The 22,630-nt window shown below is 44.7% G+C and overlaps 1 protein-coding gene across 4 annotated transcripts in view; it reads left to right on the forward strand.

Moving 5' to 3' along the window:
• The window catches only part of aadat (aminoadipate aminotransferase), a 118,718-nt gene that overhangs the window by 32,168 nt on the left and 63,920 nt on the right, over positions 1–22,630 (forward strand). For all 4 annotated transcript variants that reach the window (XR_005942885.1, XM_041187012.1, XM_041187011.1 and 1 more), the window contains exons 4-7: positions 6,910–7,042; positions 10,187–10,261; positions 11,376–11,585; positions 20,763–20,828. Coding sequence is in view for 3 of the 4 variants with exons in the window: in XM_041187012.1 (XP_041042946.1) it covers positions 6,910–7,042; positions 10,187–10,261; positions 11,376–11,585; positions 20,763–20,828 (484 nt within the window). In the remaining variant the exon portion in view is untranslated. The remainder of the gene's footprint in view (positions 1–6,909; positions 7,043–10,186; positions 10,262–11,375; positions 11,586–20,762; positions 20,829–22,630) is intronic.

The raw sequence follows: 22,630 nt of genomic DNA on the forward strand, positions 1-22,630 counted from the left end.
AACCAATGCTCCCCCCTAATTTTCTTTGGCTGCGCCCGATTTGCACAGGGTCGTGGGTATGGCATGGGTGGTCATTTTAAAATAGTAAGCTGTTCAAAAAAAAGCCTGTGTCTGCAAAGCAGAAAGAGAAATCTTTCAAAGGAAGCTCTATACAAGAAAAAGAACCAGACTGCCAGAGAAAACACCTACCCAGGGGAAATAAAAGCCAATACCGGAGCGCTAACATTGACGTCAATGGACATCATACAGAATTTAAATTGGACACAGGAGCTGGAGCCTCAGTTTTATTGACAAGCGTTCAGTGGCTGGAAAAAGTTACCATCATCAATCCAACTCCAAGGTCCAGGGGGAATCAAGCTAAATGTCAGAGGTCATCTTGATGCAACACTTAAAATGCAAAGATAGAAAAATCTCTGAGACACCAGATGTTATTCAGAACCAGGAATGCTCTTTGTTCAGCAGGAAAGCCTCAATAGGTCTGAACCTCATCCTTAAAATTAGTGAAATCAAAGAACAGGACAAGGAATTTAGAGATTTTCCAAAACTCTTCAAAAGCCTGGGTAAATTGAAAACTGTATACCACATCACGCTCAAGACAGATGCAAAACCCATTTGCCCGTTTACACCCAGGAAGGTCCCACACCCACTTCTAAAACAGGTCAGGAGTAAGATTGAGGTGATGCTTCAACAATGGTTTACTTCACCAGTTGTCAAACCAACCAGCTGGTGCTCTGGTACGGTACCAGTTCCAAAACCAAATGGATCCATCAGAATATGCATTGACCTGACCCAACTGAACGAGAAATACATCCAGTGGCATCGGGTAGAAGAGAATCTCGCCCAAAATTTGTGAAAAGTACATTCTTTACCAAGGTCGATGCGAACAGCAGATTCTGGCAGTTACCACTGGATCAGGAGTCTAACCTTCTAACCTTCTAAGCTTGTAGCATTTGAATTAGTGCCAATTGTTGTCAAACCTTTTAAAATGAAAATTCCCTTTTAAGGAATTATCAGGAACCAAACCTCAAATTTTAAACTTTGTAAGAAATGTAATTTACGCTATCAAAATTAAAACTACCTCTTTCTGATGTGTATTGATGTGTACCCAAGTTAAAAGTCCCATATGTTTATCGACACATTCCTTATCTAACAAACTTTGGACATTTACTGGTTCAGCCATCTGCCCTTTGGCATCAGGTCCATGCTGGGAATTTTCCAAAGGACAATGTCCAACATTCTAGAAGGCATTGAGGTTTATATGCCACATGGATGGTGTTTTGATCCCTGGCTCAACAAAGGAAGAACATGACAAAAGAGTAAGAGTATTAAGGACACTACAAAGCACTGGCTTAATGCTTAACGAGAAGTGCGAGTTTTCCAAACCCGCAATAAAATTCCTAGGCCATAACATACAGGCAACATTGCAGATTCGCAGAAGACAAAAGCCAGAAGAGATCTCCTAAAACCCAGGAATATCACCGAGCTACAAAGGTCCATGTTGTGGTAAATTTGACAAACGGACCACAGTAGTCTCAGGTACAGGTCAAGGTTGTTTATTCGAGCAATTGCAAGGAGAGAACCATCTCAAGGCAGCTTGAGACATCACTCTGCTAAATAACAAGTGTTCAGCATATTTATACATTATTGGTCACGTACAAGAACAATTTCCAGATTGCAATCTCATCAACATATAGGTTTACATTAAACCGACATCTCTGGTAACAGGTACATGCATCGTATGTCCCTATTTTCACCCAGGCAGAGACCTTCCCTCCTACCTAAACTAGGACTATCTGTCCTTCCCCTATCTGTTGAAGAGCACACTTAATCTTAGTTGTTTTCCGACCTAGGTTTCCAGTCTAACTCCCAGGACCTGGCTAGTAATTGCAAACTCTGAGGGTGTACAAAGTTCGAGAGTGTATAAAGTTCATCTGGTTTAACTGTTGATGTACTAGTTTGCGCTGGCCTGCCTGTCGATTCTAATTTAAGTAATTCATTCCCTTATAATGAATTCTCCCCTACCATAAATTCTTACTTTCGCTCCCCTAACAGGGCCCCCTTTTGGCCCTTGGCCTAGCCCAAGTTAGCCAACTATAATGGTACTGTCTGTCCCTTTACACACTGCCACCCATTGATACTGGCCAGTCATCCAGCTTTGGGATGTAAAAGGTACTGTCAGACCATCTGTATTATCTGGCCCTTCATTCAGGCCTCTGGCTTACTAAATTTTGTCCCCACCAGTATAAACTCCCCCAGCGCCACCTTTTTTTTTGCAACCTTCGAGTACGATGAATCAAGCATGTTAAATATATAATTATTATCAGCTGAATCACAACTAGGGCATGGGAGATAATCCATGGGTGTATTTGTACATTTGTGCCCCAGTTCCACAGATCCTCCTGCCACGTGGAACAACCTATTCGATCAATACCTTCTTTTAAGGCTCTAACTTGTTGCTGCAGTGTATGGTAAGTCCTATATATTTGTTGAGCCTGTCTCCGAATCGCAATTAAGTGCTATGATATTAAGGGAATTTCATAGGAGAACTGGTTCAACTACTGTGTCAGATTATCCTTCACGCTTTCCATAAACTATTTCGACCAGTTCCACCTTCCCCACCCTTGCTGGCACCTGTGGGTGTAGGCACACTGAATGATTATGGATGGGGCATATCCGGTTGCCCCCGTATTGGATCTTCTGCTGCCACGTGGTGATACAATATCTCCCATTCCCTGTTTATACAACATGGGTCAGTTCTTTTGCAGCCCATATAGTTTCCATCATACAGTTTGCTGCTGCTTTAAATCCACATTTAGCTTCTTCCGTCTCATATATTCGATGTGCACATACTACAGCCGTGGTCTCTATACCACACCCTTCTAATGTCTTGCTTACTATATTTCCTTCTATGTCTACTGCATATGGTGGAATATCATGGTACTTAATGTAGTAATCCCCCCATATCACCCCAATATCTTCTACTTTATATAATGTCCTGCTGGGTATGACATAGGTATGACAGGTATTACTAATACAATGCCTATTGGCATATTATTATTCACTATACATTCAACATTCATTCTATTTCCACATGTTAAACCTCTGAGCTGGCAACCAGTCAAGTCATGATTCTCATATCATGAAAGATTAAATAAATGTTCATTAGTTACCCCTTCATTAATCTGTCTTAAATTTTCTAGGGCTTGTTCCAGTGCCCAAGTTCCATAGGTGCTGAACAGTTTGTATATCGTATCCTCTTTTCCTGACTCTTTCTCCTACTTGCCTCAGACCATTTTACACATACAATAGCTACCATCTTATCTTGTTCAGGTGTCTGGAGAGACTTTAAAATAAATAAAATATTCTCACAACAGTTTTAAAACAGAAATCAGCCATTGACATGTTTTGCTTCCTTATCTTCTTCTTAAACAACATTTTATTGTCTCAAAAGTAACCCACTAAATTGTGTCTGACCCTTTTCTTAGAATTATCCCAGATTTATTAACTCGGCTAAAAATTGGATTTCTGCCAAACTTTGTCAAGGTCTTGAGCTTAGCTTCATATTTTGGGAACAGACTTACAAATACAAAAGCTTGTAGCATTTGAATTAGTGCCAACTGTTGTCAAACCTTTTAAAATGAAAATTCCCTTTTAGGTAATTATCAGGAACCAAACCTCAAATTTTAAACTTTGTAAGAAATGTAATTTATGCTATCAAAATTAAAACTACCTCTTTCTGATATGTATTGATGTGTACCCAAGTTAAAAGTCCCATATGTTTATCGACACATTCCTTATCTTAGATAGCATCCTAGTGATTCAAAAGTAATCTTCTAAACTACACTGCACTTTACACCTCAAGCCTTAGAACCGTAGAACACTACAGCACAGAAAAACAGGCCACTCGGCCCTTCTAGTCAGTGCTGAAATATTATTCCACTAATCCCATTGACCTGCACCCAGTCCATAACCCTCCAGACCTCTCCCATCCACGTATCTATTCAATTTATTCTTAAAACTTAAGAGTGAGCCCGCATTTACCACGTCAGATGGTAGCTCATTCCACACACTCACCACTCTCTGAGTGAAGAAGTTCCCCCTAATCCTTTCCCCTTTCACCCTAAAGCCATGTCCTCTCGTGTTTATCTCTCCTAATCTAAGTGGAAAGAGCCTACTCGCATTTACTCTGTCTATACCCCTCATAATTTTGTAAACTTCTATCAAATCTCCCCTCATTCTTCTATGCTCCAAGGAATAAAGTCCTAACCTGTTTAATCTTTCCCTGTAACTCAACTCCTGAAGACCCAGCAACATCCTAGTAAATCTTCTCTGCACTCTCTCAATCTTACTGATATTCTTCCTGTAGTTAGGCGACCAGAACTGCACACAATGCTCCAAAGTTGGCCTCACCAATGTCTTATACAACCTCACCATAACATCCCAACTCCTATACTCAGTACTTTGATTTATGAAAGCCAGTATGCCAAAAGCTTTCTTTACAATCCTGTCTGCCTTTGATGCCACTTTCAGGGAATTATGTATCTGAACTCCCAGATCCCTTTGTTCCTCCGCACTCCTCAGTGCCCTACCATTTACTGTGTATGTCCTACCTTGGTTTGTCCTTCCAAAATGTAACACCTCACACTTTTCCGCATTAAATTCCATCTGCCATTTTCTGGCCCATTTTTCCAGTTGGTCCAGATCCCTCTGCAAGCTTTGAAAGCCTTCCTCGCTGTCCACAACGCCTCCAATCTTAGTGTCAGCAGCAAACTTGCTGATCCAATTTACCACATTATCATCCAGATCATTGATATAGACAACAAACAACAATGGTCCCAGCACAGATCCCTGAGGCTTGTCCCAAATTCAAATTACAGTGCTGTTGGAATATTTAATAAATCTCTTCAAAAGAAACCCATTTTTATCCATTGGAACCACCTAGACCATGTGTTTATGCCTTTTGGTTTTCCTAGAATCCTTTGAACTTCAGGTAATTTTTTCCCTCAGTATTTTAGAATACTGATTCATATGAGTTAATGTAACTCATGTGTATCAATCCCAATCAGCTTGGAAGCTGGTGATACTAGTCTGCAAGGGTACAAAGGTTGGTTCATCTAACCCTGTTTAGCTTTACGATACCTTCAAATTGCGATTTTTTTTTTTGCTAGAAATAAGTCAAACCTTATACGCAAAACTTTGGAATGTTTTAGTATACTTTTCCTTTAATCTAACATGGGGCTTTCAACCCTAAAATGCTGAGCTACAAACACAAATGACAATTTAAGGAGGGAAGCACATTAAAGCTCACATACAAATGCTTCCTTGCACGCAAACGAACATATATTTTGGGATATGTATTTATATTCCTCTATCCTTAACTTAAAACTCTCGTATTCTAATCAAAACTGCAATCAGCGGTGGGGCGGTCGGTACAGTGTTGTACGAGGGCAATTTTTGTCCCAACTTTATCATTTGAAGCTTTCCTCCTCCTGATCAGTATCACTGCTGCCACTGCTCTGATCTTTCCCAGATCTGTCTTTGTCTCTCCCTCTCTAATCGACTGGATGGTAGCATTAATCCATCTACACAACTGCAGATACAAGGTAATAATAACCATCACCCCTTTCTTTTCCTTTTCCTTTTCCTTGTTCTACCCGCCACTGTTTTTGTTCTCCGGGGATTCCCTGTGGATTCCACCCCTCCTTAGGCATTTTTGTGATTAATCTTGACTGTTGTTCTGCTAGGAACCTCGTAACGGAGTCCGCGGTTCCCCAGTCAAGTTCCATAGCCCCATTTTGTTTTCCTGACGGCCTCCTGTTCTTATATCCCCGTCTGCCCCTGCGTGCTAGGTTCACGCGGCCCCAACAACTTAGTTATTTGAGGTGCGTGCGGTCTACTTGTTTCCCTGGGGTCTGGCCTTCCTTCGCGGCTTTGGCTAAGGTTATGTTTCAAACCGTAACCACGCCAGCACGGCTCTGCCTTCTATTTCGGGTAGTGGTTTGGCCTTCCTGCGTGGCTTTGGCACTGCTAGCCCGCCTGCACAGCTCCGCCTCCTACGCTGGCACCTCCTACCTGCTGTCCTGAGTCCTCCTCCCGACTCTTTTGTTACTCGACCGGACCATTCTCAGGTAGGCTTACAGGTGGTAAATAAAATACACTCATCCACTTTGCAGAGCTGTCCCGATGATCCGATCCGAGTATCCTGTCGGCTACGCCAAACTGTTGTGGTAACTTTGACAAATGGTACAGGTCACGATCGTTTATTCGAGCAATTGCAAGGGGAGAACCATCTCAAGGCAGCTTGAGACATCACTCTGCTAAATTACAAGTGATCAGCATATTTATACATTATTGGTCACGTACAAGAACAGTTTCCAGATGCCAATCTCATCAACATATAGGTTTACGTTAAACCGACATCTCTGGTAACAGGTACATGCATCGTATGTCCCTATTTTCACCCAGGCAGAGACCTTCCCTCCTACCTAAACTAGGACTATCTGTCCTTCCCCTATCTGTTGAAGAGCACACTTAATCTTAGTTGTTTTCCGACCTAAGTCTCCAGTCTAACTCCCAGGACCTTGCTAGTAATTGCAAACGCTGATGGTGTACAAAGTTTGAGAGTGTATAAGGTTCATCTGGTTTAACTGTTGATGTACTGGTTTGCGCTGGCCTGCCTATCGATTCTAAAATAAAACTGAAATAATAGGAATAAGCGGCTTTGAAATGTGCAAAAATATGATTTCAATTCCAGGTCATCGATAACAGGGAAATTAGACCATGTCCAGTTTTCATTTTAAATGAGGGGGCTTTACTCACCCTGCCTTCTGAACCGGTTGCACTGCAATCCTTCAGAACGGCCACTGGATAGATTTCCGAAGCGGTAAACTGTGTCACTGTGTGTTTCAGAATTCCAGAATTAATCTCGTGGTTGAAGGACCTGCAGAAACGTATCCATAATCCTCCAAGCGTCAGCTACAGTCCTGAGCAAGGGCAGATGGATCTGTGTGTCACCAACGGCAGCCAGGAGGGACTCAGTAAGGTAAGGAGAGCTGGATTGAATCAATGGCTGCACATCGCTCATTTGGCAGCCTCGAAAGCCAACAGAATAAACAAAAGTACTGCTGGACGAAGCTTTGTTTTTTTTTTGAAAAAGGGAAGGTGACTCGCTCACGGATAACAAATGCAGACAGGTCTCAAAAATGTCCCTCTCAATATTTTAAGGCATTTTCTTCATTCCTGCCTGCAGATAAAAAATTAATAATTGTGAGGGAAGCTATCCACGCAGTAGATGCCAGCTTACAACAGGGCAGGTGTAGAGAAAACGTTAGCACTTGTGAGGAAGTCCAAAACTAAAGATCATAAATGTATAATAATAGTACGCAGTTTTTTGTGTGTTGGGGCCATTTTAATTGGTCAGTTTAAGGAGTTGGTTGGTTTATTTCATAGTACTCTCAGTAACCGAATGTTAGAATAAAGTTTTAAAACATTCAGTGAGTTAACTGTCATCCCACAGGTACAGAAGGAGAGAGGTTTACAGAGCAGTTTCACCAAAATTAGGAGAGATGATGGCGTAGTGGCATTGTCGCTGGGCTAGTAATCTAGAGACCCAGGGTAATGCTCTGGGGACCTCGGTTCGAATCCCACCGCGGCAGAAATGGTGGAATTTGAATTCAATAAAAATCTGGAATTAAAAGTCAAATGATGACCAAGTCGATTGTTGTAAAAGCCCATCTGGTTCACTAATGCCCTTTAGGGAAGGAAATCTGCCACCCTTACCTGGTCTGGCCGACATGTGACTCCAGACCCATAGCAATGTGGTTGTCTCTTAAGTGCCTTCCGAACAAGGGCAATTAGGGATGGGTAATAAATGCTGGCCTAGCCAGTGACACCCACATCCCATGAATGAGTGTGGGCAGGTGGCAATGGAGGATACTGGTGGGGGGCGGGATGTCATAGAAAGAATGGGGTGGGTATGGCATGAGAGAGTTGGCATGGGAAGAGGTAAAAAACGTTTGGCTGGGGATTTTAAAAAGTACTATTGTGATAATATTAATTTCAGCACTACAGTTTTGCCAGCCAAAAGGTCCAATAACAAAGTTACCCTGGCTTGGGCCTATATTCTCTGGAGTTTAGAAGAATGAGAGTCAATTTCATGAAAACATATAAAATTCTGAAGGAGCTTTTCAGGGTAGACACTGAGGGATTGGCAATTGGGAGAGACAGTGGCATGGTGGTTATATTGCTAGTCTAGTAATCCAGAGGACCGGATTAAGGCCGTAGCGACATGAGTTGGAATCCCACTATGGCATTTGCTGGAATTTAAATTCAGTTAATAAAAAAAAATTGAAAGCTAGTCTCAGTGATGGAAATAATGGAGACTGTGACAGCTATCATTGATTGTTCTAAAAGCTCATCTGGTTCACTAATGTCCTTTAGAGAAGGAAATCTGCCGCCCTGTGAGGTTTTTGTTTAACGTTTATGCTTTTTTGTAAAAGGACATTTTAGTTAAAAAGAAGTGTTATATAAAAAACCTGACAGTAGGGTGTGCGAAGTCCCAGATCTATTGCCCTCTGGTGTAGAATAAGGAAGAAAGGAACCTCCTGTTTTCTACACAGGAAGCTGGGGTTCAGAAGCAGATCTGTGTTTGCGTGTGTGCATGCGTGTACGTGTATGTGTACGTGCGTGTGCCTAATTGTTTAGCAGTGACAAAATGCTTCACATCCTTACCTGGTCTGGCCTACATGTGACTCTTGACACACAGCAATGCCTCTGCAATGGCCTAGCAAGCCACTCAGTTCAAGGACAATTAGGGATGGGCAACAGATGTTGGCCCCGCCAGTGATGCCCACATCCCATGAAAGAATAAAGAGAGAAAAAAAAATGATTCCCCCGGCTGGGGAACCTAGAACACGGGGGACACAGTCTCAGGATAAGGGGCCGATCGTTTAGGAAGGAAATGAGGAGAAGTTCCTTCACTCAGAGGGTTGTGATTCTTTGGAATTCTCTACCCCAGAGGGTTTTGGATGTGCCATCATTGAGTATATTTAAGGCTGGGTTAAACAGATTTTTGGTGTCTCAGGGAATCAGGGGATAGGGGGAGCAGATGGGAAAATAGTGTTAAGGCTGATGATCAGCTATGATCACATTGACTGGCAGAGCAGGCTCAATGGACTGCATGGTCGTCTCTTGTTCCTATTTCTTATGTTCTTTTCTTTAATTTTTTTAAAATTAATTAAATCAAAGTGATAGCCACTTAAAGGGGCTCAGCAATAGGAACAGAACTCCAAAGGATGTTGCCTAACCCGACCAAAACATTGGTTTGGGGTCTAATAATGCACTCCAGACCCAGCGGTGCCCATTGGTCGCAGAAGGCCTCCAGTGTTACCAGTGGGCACACGTGCTCCCTCTCCAGGGACACCCAGCCACAAACGTAGCCACGGAGGAGGGGCAGACGCACCAGATGACCCCCCCTCGACTGCCCGCTGACTGGAGCTGTTATTGGCCACTTTGGCCAGGTCCAAGAGCAGGCTTATATGGATGTCCTCCTCCTTCTCCACCCCCACCTCCCCTCTCTACATTTCTTATGCTCTTGTGACATAGGAGCAGTGGGGGCGGGTTGGGAGGTACGGAGACGGGGAGTGGTGAAATGGCACGGGATGTGTGGAATGGAGGTCTCGTAGGAAGAAGGAGTAGGATGGGATGGGATGGGGATGATATGAGTTGAGTGAAAAGAATTGGCTGGGGGTTGCATGGGACAGGTGAAATGGCACGGGTTCGGAGTTTAATAGAAAACTGTTGCAGTAAAGAAACTAATTTCTCCACAAATGTTTTGCGGGTCTCTGCTAGTATAGGATATTCACTAATAAATCCAGTGTAGAATTCAGGAACAACATCTTTGCCCAGTTGTCCTGCAAGGCTGAAGAGTGATCACAAATGGTGCTGCAGAGTGACGGGGAACGGTGCTGCGGAGCGACGGGGAATGTTGCTGCGGAGTGACCGGGAACGGCGCTGCGGAGTGACCGGGAACGGCGCTGCGGAGTGACCGGGAGCGGCGCTGCGGAGTGACGGGGAACAGCGCTGTGGAATGACCAGAAATGGCGCTGCGGAGTGATCAGGAGGTGCATGCTGTCAAATCTTCACATCTGTGGTCTCAACAGTGGTTTGTTGTTTCTCTCTCTTGCAGTTATTTGAGATGCTCATCAGTCCCGGCGACACGGTTCTTCTAGACACTCCGACCTATCCTGGGACATTATTCGCGGTAAGGAGTGCTTAAAGTATGCGTGGAAAGAAGCTGTCCCTGCCTACACTTGGTGCTCAGCGATCACAGCCTGTTCTGAACAGCTACCCAATTTTCATTCTCTGGACAGGTTCCACATTGGGTTTGTGCGATCCGTGTAGCCATGGTAACCCTCTCTCACCTTCGAGTCTGAATGTGGTGGGTTCAGATTCCACCCTTGAGACTTAGACAGGCCCTTCAGCGAGAGCGTACTTCACTGCCAGAGGTGCTATCTTTCAGATAAGATGTTAAACCAATGCCCCGTCTGCCATCCCAGGTGTACATAAAAGATCCCACAGAATTATTCAAAGAAGAGTAGGGTTGCTCTCCCCACAGTGTTGTCCTGGTCAATATTTATCCCACATTCAGCATCTCTGTGAACAGAGATTTATCCAGTCATCATATTGCTATTTGTTGGAGCTTACTGTGCATAAATTGGCTGCCCTGTTTCCTTGCATTGTGACAATAACTACACTTCAAAATTACTTCATTGGCTGGACACCCCGAGGTCATGAAAGGTAGCGTAGAAATGCAAGTCTCTTGTTCACTTGCTCGCACGCACTCTTTGTTTCTTTATCTCACTCTTGCTCATTCTCGCACTCTTGCTCCCTCGCGCATGCGCCTGTGCTTTCACTCGTGCTCTCCCTTGCTCACGTGTGCGCTCTCACTCCCTCACGTTCCATCGCTTACCCCCGCCCACGCCCAACACCCATTCACTCACATTTCCCAGCACAGTGCCTGTGTCCAAATCAGGTATAAGAACGTCGACCGATTCATTTCCTATTCATCCCAACCACCACCAGCACCTTCCTATGCTAGGAGTCAGGGCAGCTGTGACACCACACTGGCTGAGATCAACAAATGGCATAGTCCAGGATTGAGTCAGGGAACCATAGTAACTCAAATCCATGTTAGTCAGTGCAATTACTAATTGAGGCATAGGGAGTACCTCTTATTTTAGCAAAACGTTTCTTTGGCATTACATTCTTCAGCAGCAGTGGCCACTAACAACTGACTGTTATTCTTTATTGTATTGTATTTTAATTGTATTGAGGAAGGAACGACCAGTCAGTAAATAGCCCTTGTTTTTGTACAGCTCCAGCCACTAGGTTGCAAGATCCTGAGCATTGCGAGTGATCAACACGGACTTATTCCACAATCCCTGTCAGACATCCTTTCAAAGTGGAAGCCGGAGGATGCGAAGAATCCAGCCTCTGGTATTCCAAGGGTTCTGTATACAATTCCAAATGGCGGGAACCCAACTGGAGCCTCCATGCCAGCTGACCGGAAGAGGGAGGTGTATCAGGTATGGCACAAGCAGAATATTTTATAGATAGTAAGGTTGCCAAACTCTGGGAAATACTCTTAATCACATGACTGCCCCAGCTCCAACGGCTGCACGAAGGAAAACATAGTCTATCCCCCAATAAACCAAATTGTCCAAAGGAAATGGTGGAGTGAAGACATCTTTATTTGCATTCAATCGATGTTGCTCAGCAGCTTTTCCCTTCATCAACTTTCAAATCTCTCCATGGCCCAGCCCTTCCTATCTCTATATTCTGTTCCAGACCTACAACCTACTGGAATACCTGTGCTCCTCTAATTCTGGAACATACTCAACTTTAATCGCTTCACCATTGGTGACCATGTCTTCAGCTGTCTAGGCCCTAAGCTGTCTAATTCCCATCTAACACCTCTGCACAAGTCTTTCTTCCTTTAAAACCTACCTTTTAACTAAGCCTTTTCTCGTCTGCCCTAATATCTCATTTTGTGGCTTGGTGTCAAATCTGGTGTTATAATGCTCTGGCATTTTTATTATGTTAAAGGCACTAGAGAAAACCTTTTAGTTATTCTCACAGAGCGTGAGAATTGCCAAAAAAGACACGTGTTATCTTCTTCATCTTGTTTTTGCTTGTATGTCCTTTTCTAAAAATCAATTTGAGATTCACATGTGATTGGGATATCCAATATATAAGATGCTGTCATCAGTTTTAAGGACATTGAGATTATTTTCCTAATGGTGAGCCTTGTAAAGGATGGTCAAGAACGTGTACCCTTAGCTGCTTCAACTTGACTCCTCATCAAAGAAGAGTCATGAAATTTACAGTCCCCTGTCAAGTGAATTAATACTTGCCTGAACTTGGCTCTTCAAGCGTCCCGATTATGTTACCAACCACCTATTAGGGTACACACATATAGGGTGTTGATTCAAACTTCCTCTTGCCGAGTCTTCAAAAAAGAAGTCAGTTCATGAATTCCTAAGCGACCATTTCTTTAGTAACTCCTCATGTTAAACAATAAAAGTATGCAGCCATTGAGGTCAATATTATTGGATGAAATTAATGACTAAGGCTTCAAAGGTTGTTCACTTGGGTAACTTGGCATCAGTTGGCTTTACTTATTACAGAGATAAAAACAAAAACAAAAAATTGCGGATGCTGGAAATCCAAAACAAAAACAGAATTACCTGGAAAAACTCAGCAGGTCTGGCAGCATCGGCGGAGAAGAAAAGAGTTGACGTTTCGTGTCCTCATGACCCTTCAACAGAACTAGGTGAATCCCAGGAAGGGTTGAAATATAAGCTGGTTTAAGGTGGAGGGTTGGTGGGGGGGCGGGGGGGAGAAGAGAAGTGGAGGGGGGGTGGTATGGTTGTAGGCAAAAGCAGTGATAGAAGCAGATCATCAAAAGATGTCACAGACTGCAGAACAAAAGAACACATAGGTGTCGAAGTTGATTATATTATCTAAACGAATGTGCTAATTAAGAATGGATGGTAGGGCACTCAAGGTATAGCTCTAGTGGGGGTGGAGGAGCATAAAAGATTTAAAAATATTTAAAAATAATGGAAATAGGAGGGAAAAAGAAAAATCTATATAATTTATTGGAAAAAAAACAAAAGGAAGGGGGAAGAAACAGAAGGGGGTGGGGATGGGGGAGGGAGGTCAAGACCTAAAGTTGTTGAATTCAATATTCAGTCCGGAAGGCTGTAAAGTGCCTAGTCGGAAGAGGTAATTCTGTTTTTGTTTTACTTATTACAGGTTTAGATTGTACTTGAATTACTTGCATCTTTCCCAGTTGGTGAACTCTTAAACTTCTCTCCACCTCTCTCTTATCTCCCTTTCCTGATCTTTTCTCTTTTACTTTTTGTGCTTCATGATTGACTTCTATGTCAAAGGAAACCTTGGGCGGAGTTTTCCTTGACCGTTGGCATCGGGTGTCTTTGGCGACGTGAGTGGACAATACGACAAGACCAAAAATTGTCCACTCTACCTGTCAATGGCAGGCCACGTTTCCCACCGCCAGACATCGGGAACCTCATTGTAATACGTCTGCATCTCATTGTAACCCAGGCTCGCTGGAATCGGCCCCCCACGCTGGATCATCCGAGCATATTGGCGTGATTGCATGCCAACGTGTTTCACAACTGTACATAAGTGACGAGTGCCTGGTGAGCTGCACGTCGCTCGGGACTTCGAGGTCTGTTTGCTGACCTTAATTCGGGCAACACTCGCAGTCATCAGTGCCAGGCTTCGCTGACAGCACCACACCACTTTTAGAGGGGGCCCACAGGCAGGTCCCTACCTACCAGACAAGCCATAAGGCGGGAGTGGCTTTTCAATGGCTGCAGGGCTAGGGCTTGCTTGGGCGAGAGATGAAGTGGCCTCAGTCAAGAGAAGAGGCTGCAGGGCGAGGGCTGTAGTGGGGAAGGAGAGTATCCCAGAGTGTGTGTGGGGGGGGCACAAATTGATCTGTGCAAGTGGCTTCAAGATGGTGAGGGCTGAGGAGGCAGTCTCCAGAGGAGATGAGGCCAGATGGAGATGTGAGGGTGTGTGTGTGTGAGAATGGGTGGTGATGTCCCTTGAGCTGGCAGGGAGTGAGATGCCAATGGATGTGTGATGGGCTTGTGAGTGTGTGAGGTTAGAGTGATGAGATGGTTGCCTTACCCTGGTGGCACAGTTTGGATGGCATCTATCTGCATTGGATGGCCAACCTCTTCTATGCAGCATTGGCACTGATCACCACTGCCATCGCCTACCAAGCCGGAGTGGTAATGTAGCTGCCCCTCCTTTGGCCAGAGTGGGGGTTAGAAGAAATGACAGCAGCCCTCCATAGCGTCAAAAAGGCGCTCGAAGGACGCATCACTTAACTGATGGGCTGCAATCTTCCTGCCTTTAGGGGCCGTGTCTTTTTTGTAGCAGCCCTGGGGTGGAAGCACTGGGAGGTGTTCGCACGGCTGCACTTTAAGTGTTACACCTGGCGTAATGAAGTGGCAAGATGACAGTGAGCAAATTGGAGCTCACCCACCATCAAAGCAGCATGTTTCCCAGGAATGCACGATTAAAGAGGCAGGATTGGGATGATACAGCATGCAGAGCCGCCACTGCAGCTTTCCCGCCCACTATGTTTTGGATTGGGGGAGCGTGGATTTCAGTAAAATAAGGCAGGATCTGGCCAAGGTAGACTGGCAACAGTTAATTGTGGGGAAATCTACAGAGGAGCAGTGGGGGGGGGGTGTTCAAAAAGGAAATGGGGAGGGTACAGGCTCAACGTGTTTCCTCTAGGGTGATAGGAAGGAGTAACAAGCCCTGAGAAACATGGATGACCAGAGATATTCAGGTTACGATGAGAAGGAAAAGAGAGGCTTTTAACGGGTACAAGGAAAGCAAATCAGCAGAGGCATTAGTGGAGCACAGAAAGTGTAGGGTGGAGCTTAAGAAAGCAATTAGGAGAGCAAAGAGGGGATATGAGAAAGCTCTGGCTGGTAAAAGTTGGGAAAATCCCAAGATATTCTGTAAGTATATCAATGGGAAGAGGATAGCCAGAGAAAGAGCAGGGCCCATAAGGGACCAAGGGGGCAATCTATGGGTGGAGCCAGAGGACATCGCTAGAGTGTTGAATGAATACTTCATGTCCATCTTCACCCAAGAGAATGAGGATGAAGGTATTGTACTCGGGGAGAGAGACTGCGAGGTTCTTAAGCAAATTGATATAGGGAGTGACAAGGTATTGGAGGTGTTGGCAGGCTTAAAGTGGACAAATCTCCAGGTCCAGATAATTTGTGTCCCAGACTGCTGAGGGGAGTCAAGGGAGGAGATTGCAGAGGCTCTGACCCAAATTTTTAATTCCTCTCTGACCACGGGGGAGGTGCCAGAGGACTGGAGAACAGCTAATGTGGTTCTACTATTTAAGAAGGGTTGTAGAGATAAGCCAGGGAACTACAGGCCAGTGAGTCTCATGTCAGTGGTAGGGAAACTATTGGAGAAAGTTCTGAAGGAGAGTATCTATCTCCACTTGGAGAGGCAAGGTTTGATCAGGGATAGTCAGCATGGCTTTGTCAGAGGGAGGTCATGTCTAACAAATTTGGTGAATTTTTTGAGGAGGTGACCAGGTGTGTAAATGAGGGTAGTGCAGTTGATGTTGTTTATATGGATTTCAGCAAAGCCTTTGACAAGGTCCCACATGGAAGACTTACAAAGAAGGCAAATGCGCATGGGATACAGGGTAATTTGATAGGGTGGATTCAAAATTGGCTTAGTTGTAGGAGACAGAGGGTGATGACAAAAGGATGCTTTAGTGACTGGAAGCAAGTGTCAAGTGGCATAGCACAGGGAGCTGTGCTGGATCCCATATTATTTGTCATTTATATATACGACATAGATAACTGGGGGGGGTGGGTAGGATTAGTAAGTTTGCGGATAACACAAAGATTGGCCGGGTGGTTAACAGTGAGCTTGAGTGTCTTGGGCTACAGGAAGATATAGACAGGTTGGTCAAATGGGCAGATAAGTGGCAGATGGAATTTAACCCTGAAAAGTGTGAGGTGATACACCTTGGAAGGAGTAATTTGACAAGGAAGTATTCAATGAACGCCATGGCACTAGGAAGTTCTGTGTGTCCATAGATCTCTGAAGGCGGAGGGGCATGTTAGTGGGGTGATGAAAAAGGCATATGAGACACTTGCCTTTATCAATCGAGGCATAGATGACAAAATTAAGGAGGTCATGTTGGAATTGTATAGAACCTTGGTGAGGCCACAGCTGGAGTACTGTGTACAGTTCTGGTCACCACATTATAGGAGTGATGTGATTGCACTGGAGGGGGTGCAGAGGAGATTCACCAGGATGTTGCCTGGGATGAAAACATTTAAGTTATGAAGAGAGGTTGGATAGACTTGGGTTGTTTTCGTTGGAGCAGAGAAGACTGAGGGGCGACCTGATCAAGATGTACAAGATAATGAGGGGCATAGAAAGGATGGATAGGGAGCAGCTGTTCCCCTTAGTTGAAGGGTCAGTCACAAGGGGGCATAAGTTCAAGGTGAGGGGCCCGAGGTTTAGGGGGGATGTGAGGAAAAACTTCTTTACCCAGAGGGTGGTGACTGTCTGGAATGCGCTGCCTGGGAGGGTGGTGGAGGTGGGTTACCTCACATCCTTTAAAAAGTACCTGGATGAGCACTTGGCACGTCATAACATTCAAGGCTATGGGTCAAGTGCTGGTAAATGGGATTAGGTCGGTAGGTCAGCTGTTTCTCACATGTCGGTGCAGACATGATGGGCCGAAGGGCCTCTCCTGCATTGTGATTCTGTGACTATCGCACTTAGTGCAAATCTGGGACAATTCTGCCCATTACCTTTTGCAGTTTCCAATCCCTCTACTCTTCACCATTGGCGTCCATTTTCTCTACACTTTCATCCCCGCGAGGACAGTCTGAGAGCTCTCCACTTTTTCCCTGAACAGAGGCCCAGCCAGCCTCCACCCACCCACCACATTATCCCCGCCTGGTTGAACTTAATCTCACGTTCAGCAACTTCCACTTCAACTCCACTCACTTCCTCCAAATAAAATGTGTTGCTATGGGTACATGCACAGGTCCAAACTATGCCTTTTGTGGGGTGTGCAGAACATTCTTTGTTCCCTACTGGGGCCCCCGATTCCCCTCTTCATCCACATGGATGACTGCACCACTGCCTCTTCTGCTCTCAGCCTGAGCTGGAAAATTTAATCAATTTTGCTTCCAATTTCAACCCTTCTCTTATCTTCACATGGTCGGTCACCAACTCTTCCCTTCTGACCCTCAATTTGTCAACTTATCCCCAGAATTAGGGACAATCAACAAATAAACTCACTGCCTCACGTAGCAATCTCAACTACACTTGCTCACACCCTACTTCCTCTAAGGGATCTGTTCCATTCTCCCAGCTTCTACATCCCCTTCTCATCCATTCCTTGGATACAATATTCCATACCATTGCTTCTGATATGTCTTCCTTCTTCAACAACGTAGGAATCCCCTGGCCCTCCTCTTTCCACCCTCCCACCCCAAATGTGGTTGTCAGGGACATGCCGACACACTTCCTGCACTTCTGATGTCACATCTTCCCCTGCCTCCTAGAACCATGATAGGGATTCCCTGGACCTCGCCTTTCATGCCACCAAGCCTCCATATTCAATGGATCATCCTCCACCATTTCGGCCACCTCCAATATGATCCACCACCAAAAACATCTTCTCCTTCCTTGCCCGGTCAGTATTCCAAAGGGACTGTCCCCTCTGTAATCATCTGCAACACCTCCTCCCCCTTCCATCAGCATCTTCCATGCAAACACAGGATATGGAACACTTGCCCTTTTACCTCCTCTCTTCTCACTGTCTAAGGCCTCTAACACTCCTTCCAGGTGAAAGAGCGGTTAGCTTGCACTTCTTTCAATTTAGTCTACTGTTTTCGCTGCTCACAATGCCGTCTCCTCTACCCAGGGGTGACCGAACGCAGACTGGGTGATCACTTTGTGGAACACCTCCATTCAACCTGGTAGCCTGCCATTTTAATTCTCCAGTTTACTCTCGCGCTGCCATCTCTGTCCTTGGTCTGCTGTACTGTTCCAGTGAAACTGAACATAAGCTTGAGGAACAGCACCTCATCTTTCAATTTGGCACGTTACAGGCTTCTGGACTTAACATTGATGTAATCCCTGGATCCCTTTGTTTCCATTTTCTTTGCAAGATTTTCTCTTTCTATGTTTTCAAACAATAGCTGTTCATCCTTCTGCCATTCACACCTTCTCTAGACATATTTTTTATTTCTTTACTTGTTCCATACCACTACCTTTGGCGGCCCTTTTTGTCATTTAATCTCTCCTGCCTTTCACCCTATTACAGACCTTCCCTTCTTCCACCCTCCCCTCTTCCACCTGATTAAAACATTACTTTTTTAACTTTTCCCACTTCTGGTGAAAGGTAATCGAACTGAAACATTAACTCTGTTTCTCTCTCCACAGACGCTGCCAGAGCTGCTGAGTATTTCCCACATTTTATTTCTGATTTCCAGCATCCGTGGTGTATTGCTTTTGTATTACAGGAGCATCGGAAAGAGGAGCAGAAGAAGCCGTTCGTTCCCTCAATCATAGTTAATCTTCTAGCTCAAAGCCATTTTCCCACACGATCCCCATATCACCTTGATATCTTTACTATCTAAAAATCTATTGACTCCTGTCTTGAATGTACTCAATGACTGTGCCTCAACATCTGTCTGGTTTAGAGAATTCCAAAGATTCCCCACCCTCTGACTGAAGAAATTCCTCCTCATCTCAGTCCTAAGAGGCCTACCTCTTATTCTGTTCTAGACACCCCCAGCCAGGGGAAACATCCTTCCTGCATCTATCCTGTCATGCCCAGTAAGAATTTTATATGCTTCAATGAGATCGCCTCTTACTTGTCCTTTATGGGGAGGCAGTGGTGTAGTGGTATTTTCACTGGACTAGTAATCCCGAGACCCAGGGCAATGCTGTGGGGACATGGGTTTGAATCCCACCATGGCAGATGGTAAAATAAAAATATCTGGAATTCAAAGGCTAATAATGACCATGAAACCATTGTCAATTGTTGTAAAAAAAAAAAAACCATTTGGTTCACTAAGAAGGAAATTTGCCAGCCTTATCTGGTCTGGCCTACATGTGACTCCAGACCCACAACAATGTGGTTGACTTTTAAATGGCTAGCAAGCCATTCACTTCTCATTGGCAATAAATGCTGGCCTAGCCAGTGGCCAGTGATGCCCCCATCCCATGAACAAATAAAAAAAATGATTAACAAGGCAAATTCAAATTGTAAATTGACGTACAATTTTTTAATGTGGAACATTCTAATACTCCCTAGGGATATAATTGGTCGGAAATGGATAGCAAGTAAAGGAAGGTGATATTGGCAGGGTGGGAGGAGGACTTAAAGGAAGGGGTGGAGAGGAGACTTCAGAGCATGGGGCCTAGATGGCCGAATTCCTGATGGCCAGTGGTGGGACAAAAGGAGGGAGGTGTGCGTAAAGGCCTGAGTCAGGAATGGTGAGTTTGGGGAAGTGGTTTTTGGAAAAGAAAGGCAGACTTGCATTTATATAGCGCTTTTCCTATAGTCGTACATCTCAAAGCACTCGACAGCCAATGAAATACTTCAGAAGCGTAGTCACCGTTGCAAGACAGGAGGCCGCTAATTTGCACACAGCAAATTCCCATGGACACCTACGTGATAATGACCAGATAATCTACTTTATCGTGACACGGAATGAGGGATGAGCATTGACCAAGACAACTGGGATAACATCTTCGAAATAACGACATGGGATCTTTTCCATTCACCCGAGCAGGCAAAGGGAGCCTCGGCTTAACAGCTCCTCCAGTACCGCACTGGAGTGTCAGCATGGATTTTTCTGCTCGGGCCCTGGAGTGGGACTTGTGATTCAGAAGGAAGAGTGCTACCAAATGAGCCTCGGCCGACAAGGCTGAGGAGGATTATGAAGGGAGGGTGGGTGACACCATGTGAAGGGTTTCAAACACAAGGATGAGAATTTTAAATTGGAGAAGGTGAGGGTGGAGGGTGAGCCGAGAGCCAATTTAGACCAGCAAAGACAGTAGTGATTGGTGAGCTGGGCTTGGTGTGGGGTAGGACATGGGCAGCAATGTTTTGGACAAGCTAAAGTTTGTGGAGGAGTGTAAATGGTATGCTACCTTTTGTTGGGTATTAAGGGATATGGGGATGGTGTGAGAAGGTGGAGCCATGATCTTATTGAATGGTGAGTTAGACTTGGAGAACTCCAATTTCTTATGTTCTCTTGCAGTCAAAGCATAAGCTGCCATGCCCCTCATTGCTCTTAGTTTTGTGGACCAGTTGGGATACAGATGCCAACTGACCTTTCCGTTTGTTCATAGCATTGTCATGAAGTACCCGTCCTTCTTCATATCAACCCTTTCTGTTTACCCAGAGTTCTCCAGGAATGCTGGAAACTCCATTTTAAATACACCTTTTAGGCCACTTGAGCAACACACTGTGAAAACTCACCCCTGTGCTATCAGCACTTTCACTGATGAAATCTGCACTGTTGTAGACTGAAATGACCATAAAAATAGAGGAACGATTTGTACCCGGAGACGAAAACATTAGGAAAATAAGTAAAACCTCTCTATTGTACAAATTCAGTTTGTACTTTTTATTTTTGCAGATTGCCAGAAAATACGACTTGCTGATAATTGAAGATGATCCTTATTACTTTCTGCAGTTTGAAAAGGTAAGAAAAATGAGTTGCATTTATATAACATCTTTCACAATCTCGGGGGATCCCAAAAGGTTTTGTAGCTAATTAATTTCGAAGTGCGGCGAAAGAAACACGGTAGCCAGCATGTGTACAGCAAACTCCCAAAAACAGCAACACGATTTTGGATAAGGACTAAATATTGGGCAAGACACTAGAGCAATCCCCTGCTCTTCTTCTGAATAGTGCCATAGGATCTTTTTCATCCACTGTGGGTGTACCTACACCACGGGGACTGCAGCAGTGCAAGAAGGCAGCTCACCACCACCTTCTCAAGGGCAATTAGGGATGGGCAATAAATGCTGGCCCAGCCAGCGACGCCTACATCCCATGGATGAATATTAAAAAAGAGAGGGGAGAGAGTTCCTCGGTTTAAAGCCCCATCTGGGTCTGCATCTTCGACAGTGTGGCACCCCCTCAGGATGTACCCGAGTGTCTTGTCTATATTTCGTCCACAAGTCTCTGGAGTGGAGCCTGAACCCACGACCTTCTGACTCTGAGGCAGGGATTTTCCATACCCGCTGGCATTGGGCGTGTTCAGTGGCGTGAGCGGACAGTGTGGTGCAATCAGTTTCACAACGGCGTGAAACCAGTTCGCGATCGCCTGTTCAGCCCACCGCTGGCAGGCTGCGCTCTCTGCCATCGGACGTTGGAAAGCATATTGTAAGACATCGACATATTATTATTAGGCCTGCCCATTGGAATTGCCCCCCCTGTCAAGCTGGAATATCCGCCCACGTCGGTGGGAAAGCATGCTGGTACAGAACACACACTGACAAGTGTGACGTGCAGAAGCCGGGACTTGTATGGTGACGCTTTCGGTAATGTAGGTGGCTAGGCCTTATGTCTTGTTATCCCTGCTTGCAATGGGTTGGTACCCGAGAACAGGAACATAGGAAATAGGAGCAGGAGTGGGCCATTTGGCCCCTCGAGCCTGCTTCGCCATTCAACTAGATCATGCCTGATCTTCTACCTCAACCCCCTAATTCCTGCACTATCCCCACATCCCTTGATAGCTTTAATATGTAGAAATCTATCGACCTCTGTCTTAAACATAGAGATAAAAACAAAAAAACTGCGGATGCTGGAAATCCAAAACAAAAACAGAATTACCTGGAAAAACTCAGCAGGTCTGGCAGCATCGGCGGAGAAGAAAAGAGTTGACGTTTCGAGTCCTCATGACCCTTCGACAGAACTTGAGTTCGAGTCCAGGAAAGAGCTGAAATATAAGCTGGTTTAAGGTGTGTGTGTGGGGGGCGGAGAGATAGAGAGACAGAGAGGTGGAGGGGGGGGTGTGGTTGTAGGGACAAACAAGCAGTGATAGAAGCAGATCATCAAAAGATGTCAACGACAATAGTACAATAGAACACATAGGTGTTAAAGTTAAAGTTGGTGATATTATCTAAACGAATGTGCTAATTAAGAATGGATGGTAGGGCACTCAAGGTATAGCTCTAGTGGGTTTTTTTTTATAATGGAAATAGGTGGGAAAAGGAAAATCTTTATAATTTATTGGAAAAAAAAAAGGAAGGGGGAAACAGAAAGGGGGTGGGGATGGGGGAGGGAGCTCCCTCCCCCATCCCCACCCCCTTTCTGTTTCCCCCTTCCTTTTTTTTTCCAATAAATTATAAAGATTTTCCTTTTCCCACCTATTTCCATTATAAAAAAAAACCCACTAGAGCTATACCTTGAGTGCCCTACCATCCATTCTTAATTAGCACATTCATTTAAATAATATCACCAACTTTAACTTTAACACCTATGTGTTCTATTGTACT

Source organism: Carcharodon carcharias, chromosome 4 (genome assembly GCF_017639515.1).
Source record: "Carcharodon carcharias isolate sCarCar2 chromosome 4, sCarCar2.pri, whole genome shotgun sequence".
Lineage (NCBI taxonomy): Eukaryota > Metazoa > Chordata > Chondrichthyes > Lamniformes > Lamnidae > Carcharodon > Carcharodon carcharias.